The sequence below is a fragment of the Bombus huntii genome, chromosome 10 (genome assembly GCF_024542735.1).
Source record: "Bombus huntii isolate Logan2020A chromosome 10, iyBomHunt1.1, whole genome shotgun sequence".
In the NCBI taxonomy this organism is placed as follows: Eukaryota; Metazoa; Arthropoda; class Insecta; order Hymenoptera; family Apidae; genus Bombus; species Bombus huntii.
The window spans coordinates 10,254,845-10,280,609 of NC_066247.1; the positions used below are offsets into that span (position 1 = coordinate 10,254,845).

Below are 25,765 nucleotides of genomic sequence, written 5' to 3' on the forward strand. Positions count from 1 at the left end.
ATGCTCTGTGTTTGGTGGGCTCAAAAGGGTGTGATCTATTATGAGCTGTTAAAACCTGGCGAAACCGTTAATACCGAGCGCTACCGACAACAAATGATCGATTTGAATGAAGCTTTGCGTGAAAAACGACCAGAATATCAAAAAAGGCAACACAAAGTAATTTTGCATTCGTGATAATGCACCATCACATACAGCAAAACCGGTCAAGGAAACGATCGAAGCGTTCAGTTGGAAAATACTTTCGCACGCGGCTTACTCACCAAACTTGGCTCCGTCCGATTACTATTTATTTGCATCGATGGGACACGCACTTTCTGACCAGCACTTCGCTTCTTACGAAAATATACGAAAATGGCTCGATGACTGGTTTGCCTCAAAAGAGCGACAGTTTTTTTGGCGTGGCATCCACCAATTGCCAGACAGGTGGGAAAAATGTATAGCTAGCGATGGGCAATACTTCGAGTAAAATATTTTTAATTATTTTTCATACAATAAACGTGTATTTTCTATACACAAATTCCGGTTTCATATTTACATACCTGGCATACATTATGCGATGTTCGAAACACCAAAGAAAAGAAAAAAAAAAACGAACGGAGGTAGTAGAACATAGATACTTCGTTGTTCAATGAAAATATAAAGTACTTTGCGAATGACAATTGCAATTGTATACATATATTTATTATAAAGAGAACGCTATAGTTTCTCGAATTTCAATCTTTCCAAGTAACTACTAACCGAATGTGAAAACAGACGTTCATATAAATAGAAAAACACGGAGATCGATCATCGAAGCACATAAATTAAGATGACTGGAAAAATTGAATATACCAAATTCTTGTATTTAAAACGTGCAAACATCTAAATTCGTAGCGTTAAACGAAACGATTTAAAAATGCTCGACCAACATCAAACTGCAAATCAATCCCGTTAAAGTGGAAACCGATTTTCTGTTTCACTAATGTAAATGACTTACTTCTGTCTATCCCGTGTAACGAGTTTCAGCGAAACGTTACGAATGTGGTTTTAAGTATACTAAGGAAGCATTTAAATCGAACTCTCGGTGGAAAATGGAGACGACGAAAAGTTCCGGTTTGCATGGCTCCTTCGGATCATTCGTCTAAATTCTCCGCTCGCGCCGTTTCGGCGTTATTTATACAGATAGAAATTTCCGTTCTTAAGGTACACCGTATGTAACGAATGATGTCATAACGTTATAGCTGAACATAGAGAGAACATTTGACATTTATCGTTTACGAAGCTCAGGGTATAACACCGTCGGATTAATAGACGACTCGATAGGTAACGAGGATGTTGGACGTATCAACGTTTGAACATTGTTTGACTAAATGGTTGTTTTCATTTTGCAGAATTCTATCCCATAAAGGGGGCTACGATGCAACGCTAATGATTTTGTTATGGCTAGAGAGCAAGATATTTAAAGCGAATAAAGTTAACGACCCGTACACGCGTAACACGATTTTTGGTCAAACATTTGCCGACAACGTTCTTATTTTTATCTTCAAACGAACGACGAGACGCGAGAGAAATTTAACCAAATTACTTGATATTTGTTTTTAGACTTACGAACGATCGCATAACCAGGGCGGATGCGATTCGATTAGGTAAACTCAATTCAGGATATTTATTTGCCACGCATCTTACGAGCCAAAAATACGAATATTACGGAAATGAAAAATTTCGAGTGATTTGCTCCTCGACAAATACTACGACTCAACGTTTGTTAACGAAGCTCGAGAGAAATTGCGGTTGTACGTGTTTCTCGAGGAACAGGGGCCGAGGTTGGTTGCCGAACAGAAATATACATGCACGCTTATTTTCCGTTTAACGTAAAGAACTCGACGAGCTATTCGTTCTTATATCAATTTCGTTTCAAACATATGCCGATGAAAAATTCACTAAAGCAAGCGTTACGCAATTACGAAGATATATTTATTCTGAAACAAAGTTTCTATTCTCGAAAGCCTATGTATTACAAAATCCATTATATCGCTATAATATGAGCCGTTCAGGGACCATTTTGAACGATTCTATTCGTTCAAACGTATACCTTAAAATTTGCTATTGTTTGTGTCATTTCTGTGCAATAAATGGACTTGCGGAATCGAGTCGTTTGTTTCTCCACACCTCGTACTATCATAAGCGTCGATTGGCTTTTTTCGTGTAACGAAATTAACAAAAAGTAAAGTTAATTTATAGTCTGACTTCTGAAAGGCTCTCGCGCAAGCAATTCGATGTTGTAACATTTGCCAATAATAATCAAACTTGTAAGTTCGGAACTAAACTAACTCTGTATTAATTACTCTCAAATTACAACTAATCGAACCAACGAGCACAAAAGTTGCTGAATTCCAAAATCGACCAAACTATTACTTGGTAGACAAAGGGAACTTTGTATAAGTTGGTAATAAGGTCAGCATTCATTAGCGAATTCTAGTAAAATGCTCGAGTCGGGACAGAAAGTCGAGCAACGTGCATGATCCTTCTTACGACCACATCAGTGGCTGAAAAAGAACTCGGGATGCGTCATCGTTCGTTCCTTAAGTACCTTCGCCTCCGACTCGACCCTTTCGTAACGGACAGTACTTCCGGTAGTCTGCAGCGGCAAGACGTAAGGTTCGTTGACCACGTTGCTTGTATACTTTACGAGCTTCCGGCGTTTCTAGCGAAATCAAATTGGTATTCTCGAGATGCGGCGGTCTCTTGCATCCTATCTACGGCAATATAATTCTACGAGTCTTCTGCTCTTTCTCTCTCTCTCTCTCTCTCTCTCTCTCTCTTTCTTTCTCTCCTCCTTTTAGTCGGTTCCCCCTTCGGAAATGCGAGCCATATTCGAGCTACGAAATCGTCTGCGTGCTGGCTACGACGGACCAACTACTTATAGAACTTTATCTTCCTCGTGAAATCGTCCACGTCATGTCGTGTACATCGCTTAAACTGCTTTTCGTGAAACTGTACGATTTGTATGATAAGAAATAAACTGGCGTAATCGTCGAATGCGAGATCGAACTTTTTGACGAGACTCCCTTTGGCTGTTTCCTGATTCGATGTTAGTTTCGCAGCTCGATCTTGCACGGTTCGCGTAGATTTAGTTTGGTTTGTAAGGAACAGGGAGAATTAAACATCTCCTCCTCAATGTCGATGGGTAATTGTGCGTAGCATCAAAAGCAAGTAATATAATTGTAATTCGAATGGCGATAAATAATTATTACTTGTTTGTTCCAACAACGTTTGGTTCGAGTCAACTACGTGTCATACAACACGGAACAAAATTTTACTTTCTCTTCTGGTTGATCGAGCGATCGTAAAGTACCACCGATTCGTCAGTGGTGGAATTTATTGATATTCAATTCATTAACCGTATAGAATATAAATTGACAAAGACGTCATCGTCGGTATCGCGAATATCTTAGTTTCTTTTATATTATCTAAAGTCGCATCGACTGTCAGGATTATTTGTAACTACTTTTTGCAACTTGTACGTCCATACTTTCATTTTTGCCGGAGGTTTTAGTCTCTTTAAGTATGTCAGTATGAATGTAAACGTTCACACGCGGAGCGAGTAAAGACGAACTTGTAAATGGTTAAACATGTGGGAGCTACAGCTTTAGATGGGTTCCGAACCACCAGAACCACGCTGAAATAAGCACAACGTAATTGCGAATAAATCGAGTTGCAGAAATGCCGGCCGATGATCAACCGGAACTTGAACCGTGCCGTGAGCCCTTTGACCACGAATCCGAACCCCAGTCGACCGAGTCAACGCGGCTCTCTAACATCTCCGCTATTGCAGTTTATTTAATTTTACCTCATCGTGACAAACTACAATTTCGTGAAATTATTTTTCTAATGTTTTATTCAACCGTCTTCGTTCTATTCGTTTTCATTTTTCAAATAACAGTGCTAATAATCGAAACGTTCTAATAAATTATCAAGTTTCTTGTTTAGTAGGTCAGAAAGAACAGTAGCGTGCACGTAAACGCGCACCGAACCGTAAATTATCGAGAATTTAATCATCGTTCTGAATTTTCGAAATCTAAGTTTTCATATTCTTTCGTGCAAGTATGTATAATATCGTTCGATGATCGTAGTAATAATCATCGCATACTCGTCAAAGAAATTTCTTTCAAAAGTATTTCCAGTTACCCAGTAACCCCACAGTGGGGTCCGCTTCCGCTTTCGCTTTCGCTCTCGCTCTCGCTTTTGTATCGGCGAGACAACGACATTAATGCAACGACGAAACTTCTTTATTTGAAATCTTCCGTGAACAAAGATTCCAATAACGCATCGATGCGATTTTCCTGATCAAAACGAGACCAAAGACGACATTGCTATTGTGCTGTTGACAATAATCAGATGCAACTACGAACGAACCCATCGTATATATCGTATACAGGGTGGGTCACGTAATTGCAGCCACTTTGGTTATCGCGCAAACAATGATTTAACGAGATATATTTGAAATAAAATTTGGATCGTTCCGAGGGAGAACATAATTTGACGTGATTAGCTTTTTTATCAGAGGAATAGACGACATACGAAGACGAACTTTGTTCTTTTTAACGAAACGATATATATTTTTTTACATATGTGGATTCTTCGGAACGTTCCACGTCGAAAGATGTTGAGGTAAAATGTTATAAAAAATGGACAATTCGTGAGATATTTTTAATTAAAGCTAGGGACACTTCGTGTAAAAGTCTGAAATAAGTCCTAACTTAAACAAATCTGACTCGAAGACATTTAAATTATACTTGAAATTCTTCTATTCGGATAATGTTCGCGCAATCAATAATTATTGTAACTAGTCGCGATATAATTTGACAGGTACAGATAAATGTTCCTAACTCATTTAATGCGTTGTTAACACCTACACACGTATATCGCGTATGGTATATGCGAGTTGGTTGCTTTCCAAGCGGTAATTTTCCAACCGCAACTTTCACGGTATAAATATAGTAACCCGTAAATCGATCAAGTCGTTATGTAAATATTATACTAGATGCGAACACGTTGTAATCAATTTCACGCAATTATCGATACTCATAAAGTTTTATATTTTATATATATTATAGGTGTTTTCGAGGGAAATTATCGTGTCTATTTGTACTTTTCTGATAGTCGAATAAGATTTACTTCAATTTTCGATCGTTCAAATACTTAATTATTGCTTGTGTTTTATATGAAAATTGCTTGGTAAGATATACTTTTAACGATACAAAAGGAAAAACACGTAACCGTAAAATCGAGTAGAATCGCGTAAAATTAACGATAAATAACTAAGTAACGAAAACACAGACTGACAAATGTCAGGGTAAATGTGCAGGGTATAGTCTGCCACTGATTCTCTTTCAACACATAGCATGGTAGACAATGAAAGTTAAACTCGTATCATTTGAACGAGAAGTTATAGAAATCAAAGTTGTAGAGAGTCGATAAACTATTATAAGAACGCTAAAATTTTATGACACGTTTGTACGTTGATGGATTTTACCGATGCTAAAATTACCGCTGGACTTTATCGATGCCAAGATTTAAAAAAAGTTCGTCAATCGGAGATAATCATTTTGCCCTTCGGGCGGCTCATATTTTTATTTTTGCTTTCATTTACGATATTACCATATACGATTATGCTCTACGGAGGAAAAACATGGCAAGTCGCATTTTCTATTTATTACAGCGAAGTAGCTTTAACATTGATATTACAAAATTGTCTTTATATATGATTTTCGAGATAAACACGTGCTTCTTTTATTCCCTTCGAGACTTTTAAAATATGTTACATCGTAATGTTAGAATATCCAAGATATTAAAATATCGCTCGATTATTATACATTTGGCTTCCATATCACTTTAATGCTTCGTCAATTTATCAATTGGTTTTAAACATCTTTGAACCTAATAGGTTGTTTTCTCTTCCAATCTATATGCCATATTGAAATTGTCTTGTTTAATCGTAAGGTGACATTGAAATGAAGAAAATGGAGAAAAATATTTTCTCGTTCGTGTTTTTCTCTTGGAATCTTCGTTTATGACGGAACGATTCGATCGTAGGTTCTGATAATAACGTGTTATTTGCCATAACGTATTATGCCAATGGAGAAACAAACTACTTCTTCCAGCGCTTTTCGCCATCTAGATAATTCGCTGTACTGTGCGTGTATAGACGCGCGTGTAGACGCGCAAAGATTCAACAATGTATTGCTGCTCGACTGCGCTCTCGAACAGATTACAATGCTAGTAGGTAGTGCTTTCATTGGTTTCATCGTTAAAGAAACTTGGCTTTGAGTTTCGAACCGGGTGCCTTGTTCTCCGCTCACATCCACTCACCTTGTGACTCTCACCGGTTTATCATGTAGTCTGGTTCTTGGTGTCGGGTACTTTCCTGAGATTTAATATCATATACAGCACCCGGGCAACCCTAGAAGCCATCGGAGTTGGGATACGCCCAACCAGCGCACTCGGTACACAGTACCGGTTACCTCAAATAATCGCCCGCAGGAGGCACTCTCGTCTCAGGTCGAACGGGGCCCTTTCCAAGCCCTTCCGTCTTCCGGGACGGTATCCGGAGCAGGTGGGACGCTGCTCACCCGCCGAAGGCCATTCGGAGGACTTTGTCCCCCTTAACTCGGCCCTCTTGCCAGCACTTGGCCACAACCACTGCCACCACGAGTCCATACCCATAATTGGTCGAGCCGAGGGTTCGCTACGCCCTCTGGGCTAACACTCGACCGCCCGTGGTACCCTTCATTGTCAACGGTGGGACCGCGCGTGTGGATGTACCGCCACGTCTCTGCTGCACGGTTTACCTGCACACCGTGCAGTCAAACCCAGATGAGACTCACGTAAGCGGGAGTTGAGGAAATGTACCTCGGCGGCTCTCCCGACGGTCTCACCCTTGGCTTCAGGATCGTGGGTGCGCTACTACCCAAGGCTCCGTGGGGAAGATTTTTGTCTTACACCACAGCAACCTTCCTTGCGGTGTACATAGAGGACTCACGTAAGCGGGACGCTTGTCCCGACGGTCCTCCCTGGCTGCGGGACCGTGGGTTTGCCAGCCCCCATAGACTCGCAAAAGCGAATCCTCCCTGCGGGATCACCGGTTTATCAGTAAAATTTGTAGATTCGCGTTCAAGCACTTGTTTCCAATTCGCGTGCGGATTCCTTCAAAATAATACGTTAAACCATCGAGTCGCCAACTTTACTCATTAAAATATTTGTTGGAAAATTAACACTTTCAGGCGGACGCATCGGTAACATAGTTAATTACGCTTCTGCCACTTGCCACGCAACTTTGCACAATCGTTAACTATTATCGTTATCTCTTGACTAAGGATGTTTATACAATTTCATATTTGCATGACTATAGTCGAAGAAATGGGATCTAAATATTTCAGATTTGTTTCAGTTATTAAATGTTGTAACTTTAATTTGTATACTTTAGATATCTTTGAGCAAAGAGATAAAAAAATCTTGCCAAGAGAACCACTAATTTTCTAGAACATACAAACGATTCGGCGTTTCGATCTGCCTTTGATCTTTCTGAGGAGAAAAGAATTTTCGTTCATTTTACTCTCGTGCGAACGGGAATAAGGGTTCAGATTCGAGACACTTCGTATTTCGTAGTATTCGTTCAATTTAATTGACAACGACGCACGATCCTCCGTTGTACCTAAACATCTTTCATAATCGTACAGTCCACGAAAAGTAGTTTTTTATATATAACTTGATGCGTGGAATTGCAATATCGTATAAATAATTACTATAACGCGTATTAATAATTACTTTAACAGTTAGCACAGATATAACAAATACGTATTTCGCGATATTATAATTTTATTTTCTAGTGCTCTGGCACAATTCATAGCGCGATCTGACAACGTAAAATTGATAAAAATAGTTTTATAAGATATACGGGAAACGTTTCGCTAGAAAGTCGCGTCATATGTCGCGTATTAAGAATTTCTTGAAAGCTGTAATTGGTCGCAAGATCGTTTGAAAATATTTTGCGCAAAATTGTTGGCGAAGAAATTTCGTATAAAACAAGGTGAACAGGGTAAACTTATTTTGTATACGATTAAAGGACCGTCCTAGTTTCCATATGCATATGTATTTTCACCGAGACACTTGACTTTCTCTCGAAACAAATTGCGCATTAAAATTTCTTTCACGTGAAACGTCTCGTTGAATTTTACACACGAGAGTTCAAATGATCTTAAGTTAGCGGAATTTCTTACCCCCTGTAACCTATTTGGTAAAGAAGTTGGCAACTTTCCGCTGTACGCTTTGCAAGTCCATTGTAGTTTCGTCAGTATCTTTATCCACGAATATAAAGTGTGCAAAAGCGAGACTGTCGAACTGATTTTATTGCAAGTATACCATATCGTGCCATGTAAATATTACATATGCCTCTCACATACGATACAGTGAAATGAACCATTAAAATTGCACAAAGTATCCGTAGAGTAGAAACCTATCTTGATTATTACGAATCAACTTTTTAACATTTTCCTTTTCTTCTTCGCTCAAGTGTTTGAGTCGTAGTAACTCATTTATTTTATCGTATCTACTTTCCTTCGATTTTAGAACTGTATTACACGCTGTCCTAGGAAACGGGGAGGGATTTTCAAATTCCTTAATTACCATCGTTGGTGCTGTAAATTCTTAATCTCTTGAAGTAGTATTTATTACTCTTATGTAACCTTTTCCTTTATGATTCCTCACAACTGCATTACCAAAATAGATTCCCTTGTTCGGCTCGATTCTTGGAATAAATCCCTCATTTATCTCTGGATTAGCGATATTAATTGAACACGTTATTGAACTTCGCTTCGGTATAATTATTTTTTCTTTAGTATCGAAGGGAATATAAATATTTCCCCACTTGATATGTTTTTCCTCATAATCTAAACGAGCTTTACAACCTGCAAAAAATTCGGATCCTAGGATTCCGTCTTGATCGATTAGCAATGAATCATCGACTACATGAAAATTAACCGGATGGCCCGCAACCTGTATTACCGTCTGCCCTAGGGAGACCAGGCTCGTTGCCGTAATTCCTCGCACTTCGATTGATTCCTTTTCGTCGATGATGGCTGAATCGGGTAAAGCAGGTTTTTTGATAATATTGATTTCCGATCCAGAGTCTAATAATAAACTCGTCTTAGTTTTTAGATCTGGGGAAACTATTCGTGCAGTTGGGGTCGTTGGGGAATCGTTAAATTTTACTGAAATAATTCGGAGAGGTCGCCTTCCGAATCTGAATACAACTCCTGATGATTTTCCTTCGCCGGTTGCTTGTGCTTCACTCTTTCCCTTTTGTCTTGAGATTCTGGATTCTCTGTCTGTGACCTTGTTTGGTTATGGGATGACTCCCCCACAGTATTTAGTGGTTGTTCGTTCGATCTTATAGTCAGCATTGCGTTCGCTCTGTCTCTCGTTATGGGTGGTGGAGTCGATCTCGCGGGGGTGGCTGCCCTTGTTCTGTTTGTTGCCGTCGGCGCCGGTCGCCTGATTGCCGCCTGTACTCTTGGGCGATTCGGCGTATCGTTCCTTCGTGGCTCGCCCCATTCTCCCGAAGAACGTGTTTGGTTTCCCGATGGTCTCGAAGCATAGGGTACGATTAATCCGGCATCTACTCGGGCTTTAAATTTGTAACAGTCTTTCACTAAATGCCCGTGTTTTTTACAATAATTACACGTGATATTTCGTCTTGTAGTATTCGAAAAATTCTGCGATGGAGGTACCGATCTTCGATCTTGGCGGTTGTTTCTGATATTGTTGTTAGTGTTCGAAGGACGTGGGTTGTCGCGTCTGTAATAGTTCGAGGGTGTCGGTCGTTGGGGTTAGGTTGGGGTTACTAATTTATATCTATATTATTACTAATTTATATTTAAATTAAATAAAGAGAAAGATGAACTTGTTTAATTTAAATAGCTTATACATTTAGAGCATAATATTGAAAATATTAGGGAAATTTAAAAAATTTTTGAATATTAAAAAAAAATATTTAAAAATATTAATATGTATGTCGGATTAGCACTGGGAGTAGGGTTGTGGGCGTCAAATGAATCTTCACGGGAATTAGCCATTGGTACGGTACACGCAGGTGTAGTTTATTACAATAATAGAGTTATTACAGTCTTGACAATTGATCACGACAATTGGCACTCGCGACACTAGTGACGATGGTCTCAGGCCCGACAACGAATCCGCGGCCAACGGGATCACAAAAGAACGTGTCGGAGATGAAAGGAAAACCGGAGCCTTCCCTTTGCAATTTTGCGAGAGTCTTCTGGTGCTTTAGCCTGGATTTTGTCATAGCTGTAATTAAGCAATTGTTGTCATTTGTAATTGTTCGATATATGTGATGGCGAGGGTGGGTTCGAGGTGGCAGCTGGTCGCCAGCGTAGCCGCGGTCACGGGATAAACGTTTTGCCCGACGAAGGTGTGGATCGGTTGTATTGTTCTCCCTAGAAATTACATAGAATTGTACTTTGGAGATGTCGATATAATGGGACACACGTTGTATTGGGAATCAGACTCCAGACAGAGGCTGCCTAGCAACGACGTTTGGATCTTTCTCGATGCTTCCAAAGAGTATACAACAAATTCTTGGCAGAGTCTGCCTAGCAGCGGCGATTGGAAGCTTCTCGATGCCTCCAGCGAGCATATAACGAACAAAATGCAGTCGTACAGCGAAAAAGATTTTCATCAGATATTCATTCGTGTGATCGCCTTGGAAATTGATACATCGAGCAATTTACCGAGTGCCTCAGCAATCGTATTTTTTTTTTGTGTTTAAATTATTCTACGCATAGTAAAGAGTTATCCCGTTGACCGTGGATTCGTTTGGAATCATTAGTTAAACTTATCATTTGTTAATCTTATCATTCATTAAACTCAATACTCATAATATTTTGTAAAATCTTGTATATTCGCGTAAATATAATCTCTGTTTCATAAAACGATGGCTAATTCAAACGAATACATATATATATGTATATGTGTATATATATATATATATATATATATATATATATATATATATATATATATATAAATAATATAATAATAAATCAAACTTGCTCGAGCCTGCTTGAATCTCTGTATCATTGTATCATAATGTGAGAACTTTCACAAGCCTAAATCTTGGCAGTCTGACGATCGAGAATATTGCTATCGGAAGAATCGCTCTCATCCGTAAACAAGATATTTCCAAGGATTGCGTTATAATTTTCTTAGCGGCTAACCATCGAATATTCGTCAAACGACATAATTTCGCACACGGCGAACCTTATAACGTACACCTTTTTGGCGTATTATTTTTCCCACTTTTTTTTTTTTTTTATTAACGTGGAGGAAATCCGCACGGACACCAGGTCGCTTCTGGGAAAAAGCGGCGTGGTAGTGGCAGACGCCAACGGACTAAAACCTCCACGATGACCGTCCCGGCAGCGATTTAGAGGGGCCCGGGAACTGGTGTGAGGGATACACCCCCTCCGCGCTCAATACACCCTCTAATGGAGCGATATGCGGCCACGTCACACCGCACCTCGTCGCCGGAGCCGCCGTGTCAGACAGTCCGGTTCCCTTGCCGGGCTGATTTGCTGCCCCGGGGCGCTGAGTTGCCAGCGCCTAAGTTTGCACCCCACCGGGGGGCGCGACGGACCTAGCGCGCCTCACCGAAGCGCTTCCATGGCCTCTGCCGCGCCCTCGCCGGTCAATTCTCTCAGGGTGAGAGTATTATTTTTCTCACTGCTGCGTGTGAAACCCCTATTGGACAAACTGTTCTTTGCAATACATCGATGGATAAATACGCGCACAAACACGCAATACGTGCAATAGAATGCTCGAGGTCAATTTTGTGATCCTCTTTTTCAACAGATCTTCGCAAATCCGAAGGTGTAGAATTACCTCCCAAAGACATAAGATGACAACAAACACTTTCTTGACACACTGTATAACATTGAGGTATCCAGTTTTGCCACATACAATTTTGTCATTGTCACGTTTGACTTTGTTCATTGTAAAGTCAAATTTGCACACTCCATCTGTGAAATAGTACGAAGAAATCATAGTGACTTGTATTCCTTATGATATCATGATGCCACATAATATATAATACAATACAATAATTCGCGAACAGATCACTCGTTAATTGCTTTTAAAAGAATTACCACGGAAGCTTCCTAACACGCTACCCGGGGGCTAGGGATTTATTTCGTCGATAAGTTAGATTATTAAACTTATGTTCTTTCATTGAAGACATCGATGGACGCTGTGTTCCAGAAATCGCCAATCACACTTGGCGAAGCATAATAGTAATTTACAATAACAAATACTTAAGAATGCCTAATTTTGTTAAACATAGGGTTCAATTTACAATTATGTAAATATTACTTCTTGAAAGTAACTTCTTAATCAATTTTAACAAATTTTGTAAAATCATGTAATAAATCTTTTTATTTATCGGAATAGTTAATACACAAATAAACACTGTACATATGTCGTGACAGAAATAAAGAGAGAGTTCATATTTCTAGAACAGTCATATTTATGATAACATAAAAGCTACCATATATACAATAATATAATTTCGCATGCGAAAACATTTCTTTCGTTTCCATAAATCCCATGATATTCAATTTTTATCGTTGTAATCTGTGTTATTGTTTATACGTCTGTATTTATCTCTGAAAATTCTCGCTATTCAAATGAATATGAACAGAACGAAATGACGAAACCACATTGTAGCAATAACAATGCGATAGAATAACAGTTTTATATTGTGAATAGAAATAGTAACATGGTGCAAAAATGAGTAAATATACGAATTAAATTTGCTCTTAATCAACAAAACTAATTATTTATTCCAATGGTTGGCTTTGGCAAACTGATTCGACTAAGCAATTGATTACCTAATGAATCACAACAGCATAGAAATATTAGTTTGAAGTCAGTAATTTCTGCACATGATTAATACATATTGTAGTATCGAAAAATAAGGATAGAAATTTTTTTTCGATTACTTACAATTTATTAATATTAAATTGAATATACAAATATAAATTGGACAGAGAACGATATTTAACGGAAACTAAATGCAATACTCGTATCTATATCAAATAACTTTACAGTTATTTGATCACTCTCGTCACAACGAATCTAACACACACACTCTCTCTCTCTAACAACTCTATCAATTCTCACGACTCTACTCTTCGACAACTCGAAACCTCTAACGACTCTACTCTTCAACGACTCAATTCGCTCTGACTCTCGCAACACACTCCTGCCCGGTCATGCTCGTTCTTGCTCTCGTCCTCTCACACTCATACACACTTTTCTTTTTTTTTTTTTTTTTTTTTTTATTTATTTGTTGAAATTACAATCAATTCTCGCGTTGAGAATTTTCAGTAATTTTTCTGGCGTGGCGCAGTGACATGGCTGTTTATTTACAATAAGTTAATACTTATTATAGATAGTTATAATTTATGATCTATAAGTATTATAAGTAAGTGCATATGCTTGATTTGGATAATTAAATGAATCTAACGTTTAGGTCTAGCGGGTAGTGCCTCTTCAGCCTGCGAATCTGGTCCGTCGTATCGAGTAGTCCAGTGATTAGGGGGTTTCGGTGTTTGTTGATTCTTTTGCTGTATCTGTTGCTATATTTTGCTATTTCCTCTTTGACGGTGGGTATCTTGAGGTCGCGGTGTATTGTTTCATTGGTTACATACCAAGGTGCGTCAATTAGGGATCTTAGCGTTTTCGATTGGAAGCGTTGGAGTATTTCGATGTTGGAGTTACTTGCTGTTCCCCATAGTTGGATTCCGTAGGTCCAGACAGGTTTTATTACGGTCTTGTAAAGGGTAATTTTATTCTGTAAATTTAGTTTGGAGCGTCGGCCCGTGAGCCAATAGAGTTTTTTTAGTTTGTCCTTTAGTTGCTTCCTTTTATCTGTGATGTGTGTCTTCCACGTTAGTCTCCTGTCCAGGGTCATGCCCAGGTATCGGACTGTGTCCCTGCTAGGAACTGTTGCATTGTTGATGGTGACCTGGGGGCAGGTTTGTTTTCGGAGCGTGAAGGTTACATGTGAGGATTTCTTTTCGTTGACTTTGAAGCCCCATTTGTGAAACCACTTTTCCATGGAGTCGAGACTTCGCTGGAGAGTGGATGAGGCTATTACCGGGTCTGCGTGGGAAGCTAACAGCGCTGTGTCGTCTGCAAATGTCGCTATTGTTATATCGTCTGATATAGGTAGGTCGGCAGTGTGGATGGAGTACAGTAGGGGACCGAGGACACTACCTTGGGGTATGCCGGCTTCTATTGGGAATGTTGCGGAAGTGGCGTCTAGGTATTTAACCATGAATTGTCTATTGGTTAGGTATGATTTTAGGATGGAGAAGTAGGGATGGGGTAGGATCTTTTTAAGTTTGTATAGTAGCCCTTCATGCCATACTTTATCGAATGCCTGTTGGATGTCTAGGAAAACCGCTGAGCAATATTCTTTCTTTTCAAGTGTTTGGCTGATCGTATGAGTTAAGCGGTGGATTTGCTCTACTGTAGAATGATGTTTTCGGAAGCCGAATTGGTGATCTGGGAGTGTTTTCAAGTTCTCTAGGATTGGAAGGAGTCGGTTCGTGAGCATCTTCTCGAATAGTTTGGACAGGGTAGGTAAAAGACTGATTGGGCGATAGAAGCAGGTTTCGTGTATCGGTTTACCGGGGTTAGGGATGAGGGTAATCAATGAGATTTTCCAAGCCTTAGGATAGTGTTCCAGGCGAAGGATAGCATTAAAAATCGATGTGATGAGTGCTATCCCTTTTGTGGGAAGTTCCTTGATTGCTCTATTGCCTATTAGGTCGTGTCCTGCTGCTTTCTTGGGGTTTAGGCGACTGATTGTTTCTATAGTCTCAGCAGAGGAGAAGGGTTCGATAGGAGGGGACATTTGGAAGGGGGTGTGTAGGTATTCAGTAACGTCCGCGGCGGCTTGGGGGGAATGGGGTTTGAATACTTTTGTCAAGTGTTTTGCAAACAGGTCGGCTTTTTCGATAGGGCTTCGCGCCCATCCACCTTGCGGACGGCGGATAGGTGGGATTATTTGTGGGGGGCGTGTGAGTTTCCTGGAGGCCTTCCATAGTGAGTAGTTGGTGTCGGCTGTGGGCGATAAGCTGGCGAGGTATTTATGGAAGCAGTCGTTTTTATAGTTTGTTAAGGTTCTGGTTAGCTTTCTAGTTGCGTTGTTAAGTTTTCGTTTGTCCTCCGGTGTTCTGTGGGTCTGCCATACTCTTCTTAGTCTACGTTTTTCTGCTATTTTTTTTAGTATGTATTGTGGATATTCTTGTTTGCTGTTAGTTGGCTTTGTCGGTGTGGAGAGGCGGATTGCGTTTATTATGCTCGTGTTTAAGTATTCCGTGGCTGCTTCGATATCTTCCTTTGTTTTTAGTGGGGTGAAGGCTGAGGTTGAGTGTGTAAACACTTCTCTGAAGAGCTGCCAGTTGGTGTGTTGGTTGTGAATGGAGCCATTAGGTGTACTCTCGATGATTGTTGAACTGACTGTTGCTATCACGGGAGAATGATCAGAGAAGAGATCTGCCGAGGAGTTGATCTGGACGTGTCTTGATGGGATATTTTTAGTTATGAAGAAGTCGAGAAGGTCGGGTATTTTGTTGGTGTCAGTGGGCCAGTATGTGGGTTCGTATGTGGTGAGGTAGTTGAGGTTGTTGTTTATTATGCTGTTTAAGAGGTTTTTGCCTCTTGCTGTAACCAGTCTGCTGCCCCATTGGATGTGCTTGGCGTTATAGTCTCCTCCAACTATGAATCTGTTGCCCAGGGTGTCCAGGAAGTTATCAAAGTCTTCTTTGGCGATGGAGTGTCTGGGAGGGCAGTATACTGCTGAGGTGGTGATTGAGCCATGACAGTCTTCTATTGCTACGTTTGTTGCTTGGAGGTAGTCTTTCTGGAATGGTGGGAGTTCGTAGTGCTTAATACTTGCTTTGATTATTATTCCGGTGCCACCGTGGGCCTTTCCGCTGGGGTGTTGAGTATGGTAGAATTTGTAACCATTTATTTTCAGGTAGCTCTTGTCGGTGAAGTGGGTTTCCGATACGAGCATTACGTCGATTTGCTGGTGTTTTAAGAAGAGTTCTAGTTCACGTTTGTGTTGCGCTAGACCGTTGGCGTTCCAGAGAGCTATGCGCCTTGGTTTTATTTTGAGTCGGGGCGTGCTAATTTTTCCACGATGAGTGTTAGTAGCGATAGCAAGTGATTTATTTGCTCCGATTGTTTCTCTATTAGCTTTTCGAGCCTTGAGGAGTTGTCTGCGTTTGGTGGGTTGGGGACACTGTTTTGGGGAAGGTTCCTTTGGCTGTTCGGGTTATTTTGGATGCCTTGTAATGCTTGGGCATAGGAGGTTGAGGTGGAGATGAAATTGGTAGGACTGGGTGTTTGGTTGGTTGAGGGGGTTGGGGTAGTCGAGAATTTCGGCGGGCTGGTTGTTTGGTTGGATACCTCTTTTGCTCTGAGCTTAGGGTACCTGTTCGTGTATAGTGTTTTATATGCTGGGCAGCCTTTGTAGTTGGCAGGGTGGTCCCCTTGGCAGTGGATGCATTTCGCTGGGGTTTCCGGTGATTTGGCGCACTGGTCAGTGGAGTGAGAGCCTGCGCATTTAACGCAGCGGAAAGTATGGTTGCAGTATTTCTGCGTATGACCGTACCTTTGGCACCTTTTGCACTGCACTATTTCTTTTTTCACGAGCGGTGGCTCGATCTTTACTATCGCGTTCATTAGGCGACTGACGCTGTATATTTCCTTGTTATTCGGTTTTTGTTTAATGTCTAGGAAGAATAAGGATAACGGGTCTTTCGAGACTCTATGCCTTATATTACTTACGTCGATGACTTCGTGGCCAAGTTTTGAGAGTTCGTATTTTAGTTCGTCTATGTCTGCTGAGTGGTGTATGTTTCGTAGGACCACCCGGAAAGGCCTTTCCTGTTTGAGTTGGTAGGTGTGGAAGTTGGCGTTCAGGGTCCTGAGTGTCTTGGTGAGTTTTCTGTAAGCTTCTGGGTTCGTCGGTAGTATTTTCACCTTGTTGTTGCTTATCTTAAGGTTATATTCCTCCTTGCTGATATCTCTCTCTAGGGACTTGGTCATTGTCTGTATGTCAATGACGTCGTCTACAAATATTGGTGGGGGAGGGGGGATTCTCTGTGAATGTTGGTTTGGTGGCGGTTCTACGATTTCCATGGCGTCGTTTGAGGATTCCAGTACGGCGAACCTGTTGTGTGTGTTTATTTGCGTTGCTGGTTCAATTTTCCTTTTTTTTGTAGTGTTAGCGTCGTTAGTGCGGAGAGTTCTGCTGCACTTCTGCCACGGGGGGGGGGGGTAGCACGGGGTAGCTGCGAGTCTGCTCCGGAGAGCCTGGTCGCGGTTGCTGGGCCATCATCGAGCTAGTTAATTCGGAATGAACAACTAGTCGTGAGGCTGTGAGGCTAGTATTCGGGTTGGGGTTAGGTGCGTGGGATTTTCTTCTCCCTAGAGGGTAAGGGACACTTAGCTGCGTTCTCTTTCGACAGTTGGGCGACACGTGTTGTTTTCGAACTACGCTGGGCACTAGAGACACGTCTGCACGCTTCGGCACTCCACAGCGAACTGATACACACTTTTCGGCTCACATACTCTGGCCTCTCGATGGCCACTCCTTGAAATATGAAACCGTACCTCTGTTTTGACGCTGCTTATCCTTTCTCGCGTCGCTGTTGCTAGGCGCTCTTGGATGTAAACAAACCACGAAAGACGACGTACACGGTTTTTTTCTATTTTCAACTGACCTCTAATTTAAATCTATTCTACGATATTACAATATTTGGTCAGACAAACATAACATGGCTGTGTGACTGCAAATGAAAGGTTCTATTATTTCTGTTCAATATCTCGCGTATTATATGTTAGTATATAATTATAATTACGTAATAATACAAATGGGAATAAAATATTTGGAATTCTCCATCTTCGAAGAAAGATACCAAGTTGGAAAATTGTATTTCTAATGATTTGTACCAATTTATATTTTTAACGAACGTATATACGTATCAGTATCAATGGTATACTTTAATAACGTGTGACACGTAAGGGTAGAAGTGTTAAAAATATCTGTAGACTACTTTGTTTTAGAATAATAAAATAAGAATTAAAATATTTAATTTTTTGATTCGTCAAATTTAAATTTATTGTTACTCGTATCGATTCACAAAATCATAAAGGTATGTTTTGTCAATTCCACAGGATATACACCATGATAACATATTTCAAATAATTCGTCAATAAATTATTATTACAATCAATTTTTAATTAAGTAGTAGATAACAAAAAAATATGGAATACAATTTTTTCACACAACGCATTGTTTGAGAGAAAAATAAAATTGAAAATTTATCATACGCGTGTATTAAGCCAATTGCCAACCGAACATGTTCAAACTGTATTTTTTTCAAAACGGGACCTTAAGCTAAAAAGCTTTATTTCACATATTCGACTTGTTCTTGTATGTGGTATCAGCACCTAGTCGGATGCCCGCGTTATGCAGGACACCCTGATGGCGTTGAACGCAACGATTCAAATTGAACTGAAAAGTCGTTATGTTTTTAGAGGATTTGTAAGAATGATTAATAGATATGATTGTATGTACAATTTTGTAGAGTACAATTAGATTTGTAAGTACAATTTTAACAAGCTGTCTTAACAAGATCTTTATGAACACATCATACATCAAATATGATACATGCAAAGTATGTATAACATTTAAGATACATGTATGTATGTATAGTGGAAAACAAAACTGTTCGTACAGTTGGAATGTAAAAATAAAAAGAGCAATATTTCCTACATTATTCAAATATATGTAATTGTACACCATAAGAGACATTTATATAAATAATGTAATTGTATAATAAATGCACACAAAACATTGACATTATTTATTGTTAGGGAAAATTGTCGTTTGTAATGATCGAGTTTATTTTATTGACCAGTGACTTGTCACGTAATTTTTGGGTTGGTCGGTGAAAATAAAATATAGTTGAGTCGTAACACCACTATTTACTTGGTTTTAATCAACCTTTATTATGAATTCACCAATCACAATGTAACACGCACTGAATTAACATAAATCACAATTTACTCCAACCACGTTATGTAAGACTTAGTTACAACAATACATTAACTACGCGACTTATAAGAGTAGAGACCGACATAGATATGTTGACTATTCTAAGGATACAGAATAAGTGCAGTTTCACTGACGATACTGTGTCTGAGGAAAGCTAGGGGTGGGTGTGTCTAAGGACACGGGACTATCGGATTTGTTGATGACAATTTTGGTTAAGGAAGTGAGGGCAGTAGACACCATCTCCGATTGGATAATAGGACGGTTGGTGGACCAGGAAGGGTTTTAGCCGCCCTCGCGAGAAAGTTGCCAACGGAACATACCAGATGTGGAGGAAACCAACTTTCTAAGCTAACACGTGGTAGACAATAAACGTAAAGGGAAATTTAAGACAGGAAATACTCGCTTGGTCCGAAGGACCTTAACTATAAAAATGCCAAGGACCCCTGGTGGGCACTTAAGACTATTGAGGGTGCGCGCCAAGGATATGCAGACATCTGGGTGCCATCCTGTCCGTGGTGTGTGGCCTGGTCTCTGATATGAATTGACGTTACAGACTCATCGGCTTATTCTATTTTTGCCGAGCACCCGCGTTTTTGTGTCTTGGCGGCAAACTCGACCTACCCAGTTTTTGCTTTACCTTGGTCTAGGCTTTAGAACACAGACTTACTCACACAAGAGCGACATACATTGTTATTTACTTAATATTAGTAATAATTATATAAATTAAAAATAAATTTTTAAAAAGATTTTTTAATAAAAATTTGAATAATTTATATTTAATAATAGATATAAAATTTATTCTTATTTAATATATATGTATATAAATATAATTTTAATAAAATTATTTAATAAATAATTTAAATTATCATATTATTATTATTATTATTATTTGAAATAAGTTTATTTAGATTAATAAAATATTAATTATGTTTAATTTGTAAAATTAAAATTTTTATTTTTAAAATTATATTTTAATATATTATAAATGTTATATTTATTAATAATACATATATAATATAATTATATATATATATAATTTATTTAAATATATTTACATTTAATAAAATTTTAATTAAAAATTATATCATGTATATATATATATATATTAAATATATTAATTATATAAAAATTTTTTTAAACTTATCGATAGGGTATGAACCTATAAGCTTAATTTTAGCTTATTATATATATGTCGGAGATGAAAGGAAAGCCGAAGCCTTTCCTTGGAAATTTTGGGAACATCCTCTAGTACCTTAGCCTAGATTTTATTATAGTTGTAATTGCTTAAGATTTGTAATAAGCGAGATTGGGTTCGAGGTGACAATCGGTCGCTGAACGTAGCCACGGTCACGGGATGGATGTTTTATCTAACGGAGGTCTGGAGTGGTTGTATGTGTTTTCCGAGAAATGTGGTTGTGGCGGCATGCGGCCTCGAGAGCGGGCCGAGCCACGTGTGATGTTGCCTCGGAGGTGCCGATGCAATGGTACATACATTGTATTAGTAATCAAAACTCCAGGCAGAAACTGCCTAGCAACGGCGTTTGGAACTTTCTCGATGCTTCCAACGAGTGTGCCTAGCAACGGCGTTTGGAACCTTCTCGATGCTTCCAAACGGGTATAGAAAACAAAATGCAATCGTACAGGGAGAAAAATCTCCACGAGGCTGGCATTCTTGCGACTGCCTTGGAGAGTGATACATCGAGCATTTTCGACGATCGCATTTGCGTCTAAGTTAGTTTCGCTTAGTAAGGAATCCCGGTGACCGTGGATTCGTTTGAACTCAAACATTGCTAATAGTATTATTTAATTTAATTATTCGTAGATCGTATTATTCATTAGGCTTAGTGTTTGTTAGACTTATTATTAGTCGTACTTATTATTTGTTAAGCTTAGTGATAGACCTGTATATACGTGTAAATAAAATCTCGGCTTTGTGAAACGATGGCTAGTCCACATGAAGAGTCGTCGCGCGCCCAAAATTCGAATCGTGACCCGACATATATATATGTCGGGTTTACATTAGAATTAGGGTTAGGGGCGTGAAACGAATCTTCGTTTGGGTTACACGTTGTCGTTATGCAATAGAGAAGACATTGGCTAGTGCAAATACGATTATTATAGAACCGGACAAGTAACCGCGGTAGTTAGGTGCTCGAGATACTAATGACAATGATCCTAGGTTCAATAACGAATCCGCGGTCAACGGGATGACAACAGAACGTACTCACAAAGTCTAAGTCTGAGAATAATCACTGATCGCGAAGGCGTTACTCTTGGATCGATGAGATCGCGAGCGAGAATGCCTTTCCCGTCCCGATGATGCCACACAGGAAAACTATAACGGGGTGTGTCTAAGGATACGAGATCATCGGATTCGTCGAGAAAAGCCTTCGTTCAGAAAGTGTTGCTGCTAATTGGTCAATCTCCATATCGGTGGTTAGAAAAAAATGCTAGCCGCCCTCGAGGGAAAGTTGCTAGTGGGAGACGCCGCTCGTTGAAAAATATGTCTCCCCTATCTTCCCGTAGTTGGGACAAAGACCGTTTGTCTATTTGAAGGACTTTAGTTGACTAAATCTTAAGATTTATAACGGGCCCTCGAGCTAGCCGAACATGTACTGCGGAGACGCATCGACATCTGGCAATCATCTTACTCGAAGAATAGGGTCTGCGTGTGGCGAGCCACGGGACAGAAACCGTTGGAATGTTTACTGTCGCGTGTCGCCACGAATATTTCTTTTAAGGAGAGCTATAGAATTACTCCATACCTTTGTTAGGCAAAGCGTTCATCCCGTGACCGCGGCTACGTTCGGCGACTGACTGTCGCCTCGAGCCCAAGCTCACTATCACCAATCTCGAACAATTACAATCGGATTGAATAACTACAATTGTTCAATTACAGCTATAGTAGACTCTAGGTTACAATGTTGCGGGATTATCCAAAATTTCAAAGGCTCCGGTGTTCTTTCATCTCCGACATATATATATATATTTTTTTTTAAATTAAAATTAAATTTGCTTAGTTAATAACATAATAATTAAATTGCATTTAACAGTAATTTAAATAAGATATATCTGATTTTTATTTAATAATTATGTTTGTAGAGGATTATGTTTTAGAGGATTATGTTTTCAGAGGACTTGTGTGTAGAGGATAGTTGATCGTGAGATTTATTAAACAAGATTGCTCGTTGTTGAAACCTTCAAGTATATTTTCAAATGATTAAATAAATAATTATAGATAATGTTCGCAAAGACGGTAGATACTCGTAGATACTGATCCATAACTCTCGTGAACTCTTTACGATTGCGTCCGTTTAAACTGGTATAGTATAAACAGATCGGGGGAGAGTCGGAGAATTCAAATTCGTCTTGGTTCGACGGTAACGTAACGGCGACATTGTTTTGCCCGGAGTTTATTTATTAATATATTATTATGTCCTCACGATCTTGATACTCCGAAGCAAAAAAAACAACAACATGATTTGAAATGTTCTCTAGCTCATGTACCGCTACGTGTACTTTCAAGGAGCAAAACTGACACAGTTCCGCTTGTGACGCGAGACGGAGATTATCGTTTCACTTCCTTTAACGCATTTTTGCCATTGAAAGACACTAATTTCTGTGACTTGCTTTATCTCTGTTATAAATCTCTCTTTATATTTAAAATTTTATAGTTTTTGTGCAAACGTAAAAGGTAAGTAAATATTAATAAATATTATAATAATATAATATAATGCTATATAATAATATTAATAAATACTTCGCTATTTACTTATTTTATTTCCATTAAAGCGTATTGTATTTTTCATTGCATTACTTTCATTTTTATTCAGTGTAATAATAAACGCATACATTAATATTCATTGGCATTAGTGTAATTGTAAGCTTCACTGTAAATTTAATAAAATTTATAAGAACGGAATTGTTAAAAGGGTATATATGTGTAATTAAACTAGATTCTATTCTCAATGTTACTTCATTATTTTATTATTGTTTCATATATATGTATTTTTTTTTTAAGTTACATGTGCTTCTAAGTTAATAGAACTAAACACATGTGTATGTATTAATTGCTATATACGTCATAATTTCAACCATAATATTAAATTATGGTATGTATTATTAAAAAGTATAGTTTAATGTATATATTAAATACATATCATTTATTCGTAGATTTTAAATATGGATACTGGATCAAAGAAGGAGATTAATGAAATGATTACCAAATCAGTCCCTGGCCCTTCAACTACAAAGAGGCCGAAAGTTTTGAAGGAAAAAGGTTGTCGCCGTAAAGAGACTATCCCAGAAAATGATATTATCAATACTGATAATACAGTAACAGATTCAGCAGTACATGATAAAACAGAAAATAAAGATGTAAAAACTGGGGATGTGCTGGAAACAACAATTGACCGAACAAAAAGAAAGGCTGCAATAAAAGCTGCAATTAATATTAAAAAGCAGCAGTCAACGTCACTTGTTACAAAATTACGAAGGCTATCTCTTGATGATGACAGTAATGTAAATGTTTGTGTCATATTATGATGAAATTTAATACTTTTAATCTTATGTTACTAATCTTATCTTATCTTATGTTACTAATCAATACTAACCCTTATATGTAGTACCCAATAATGTTTGATATCGGTTAATTAATACGTCAAAATCTAATTGCTTATACAATTGTATGTACATTGTGTATATAAATACTACTTGTTACGACCGTTCGCGGAGAGACGCGGTCGCGAGGAAAACGCGTCAGCGAGAGGCGTAAATTCTCGCCACGATTCGGTGAATCGACGCCGCGAAGTAGTCGTTCCCCTGTTTCGGTTAAGATAACAGAGGTGGTTGAATGAATGTGACACAGTAGTAAGTTATATTTCACCGTTTATTCCACAACTTATAACGAGGATAGTTACACTGGTGCGTATGTACGAGATGAGTGAGTGACTGATCTGCGGGTGTGTATACCCGCTCGAAGGATGTTTACCGTTCGAAGGACGTAAAATCAGTACTTTCTTGAGACGATGCTGTGACGGAGGAAAGCTAAGGATGGGTGTGTCTAGCGCACGGGACCATCGGATTTGTTGGTGCCGATGTTATTTAGGAGAGTGAGGTAATAGGCTTCGTTTTTAATTGGTTAAACGAAGGGTCTTAACCGCCCTCGAGGGAAAGTGGTTAGTGGGAGGAAAGTTGCAGCGTACGTGAGAGAAACTAACTTTCCCTTTTTCGCCGTGGTAGACAATAGTCTTTTGAAATTCTTCGGAAACAGATGTTTGTTTTGTTTGAAGGACCTTTTCTAGGAAATCTATGCGATTTATGGAAGGTCCTTGAAACTATGGAGGATACGCTGCGAGTATCCGAAGACATCTGGTTACCATATTGCCTGCGGTGTGTGGCCTCGGCTAGGTAGAGTGTTACGCGACGTAACACTACTATAACGTTGTTAAATATATTCTAAATTTTTAGAGGAAACGTGGAGGCCGACCTGAAAAAAAGGAAAGTGCTAAAAGTAGTTCAGATGAAAAAAACACAAAAGGTCCTACAAAACATAGTAAAACAAAAAAGAATGTTTTAAGCGAAACAATTTCAAAAGAAGATGCAATACAACCAGAAAGGATTGAACCATTAAAGTCTTCAATGACAACAAGATATAGTAATATAAAGAGAACTTTTTCACGGAGTGAAAACACGAAGGGTAAATATTCTAATATTATTGATGTTACAGTAATTCCATCAGCAAGAAATGATATTGAAGATCCTTCAATGTGCGAGGATGCACTTGAGAAATTTACTCCTCTTATGAATTCCACGATGGACATCAATTCTACTTATACGCAGAAGATGATGGACGCTACCGCAATTGTAGAACCTTTATCACCAATAAAATCAAACGAAACGGTAGTAATTAATAAAAACTTGGCTAGTAGTATAGGAAAAAATAATGAACCTAAATTTACATCACGGTCGCCAATAACTCTGCAGGAGGAGGTTCAGCAGCTGAATCAAGCGATTGGACTCACCGAGTTCGAAGAATTATTCGCAGAAGATGAGCCATCCCGTGAAAGGGAAATGTCTAATAGAAACATGACGAAACAGGACATTCAAAATGAAATGAAGAAAAATGTGCCCGTAAGAAGGAGAATCGAGGCCTTTGAAAAAGAAAAAATTTCAGAAAAAGCCATTGTTCAAAAACTGGCACGAAGATCTGTCGAAAAAGCAAAAAAAATCTTATTAGCGAAACAAAAGAAGGAGACTCAGATGATGACATCGCAGGTAACATTACAAACAGTATCAAAGTATTCTTCTGTTATAAAAACACAAGCTATTATTCATTCGATATTTTATCCAAAATATAGCTCCAAACAGCAAGGTCCACTTCTGTTTTGCACAGTAAACCTGACGACGACACATCGGACGATGAAGCCAGACCAAGGCGTACAATTCCACATTAGGCGCAATGTAAGTGTTGTTTTACTTAATGAGTTAATAAACATTATAATGCATGGAGTACTCGAATTTTTATCAATTTTCGCGTACATACGCGAAAATGAACTTGCAATGCAACGATAA

General features: G+C 38.9%; 1 protein-coding gene across 1 annotated transcript; it reads left to right on the forward strand.

The window, feature by feature from the left end:
- LOC126870562 (uncharacterized) lies at positions 1–25,765 on the forward strand. The gene is made up of 3 exons (XM_050628381.1): positions 1–156; positions 23,366–23,734; positions 24,662–25,765. The coding sequence occupies exons 1-3, from the start codon at positions 1–3 to the stop codon at positions 25,763–25,765; spliced, it is 1,629 nt and encodes a 542-aa protein (XP_050484338.1).

What these genes read in the sequence shown, in the direction of transcription:
- LOC126870562 (XM_050628381.1), top strand. Translation starts at nt 1, where the DNA reads ATGCTCTGTGTTTGGTGGGCTCAAAAGGGTGTGATCTATTATGAGCTG. An exon ending in ATCAAAAAAGGCAACACAAA is followed by an intron (nt 157 to 23,365) that starts GTAATTTTGCAT and finishes ATTTATTCGTAG; the next exon opens with ATTTTAAATATGGATACTGG. An exon ending in TAAATGTTTGTGTCATATTA is followed by an intron (nt 23,735 to 24,661) that starts TGATGAAATTTA and finishes CTAAATTTTTAG; the next exon opens with AGGAAACGTGGAGGCCGACC.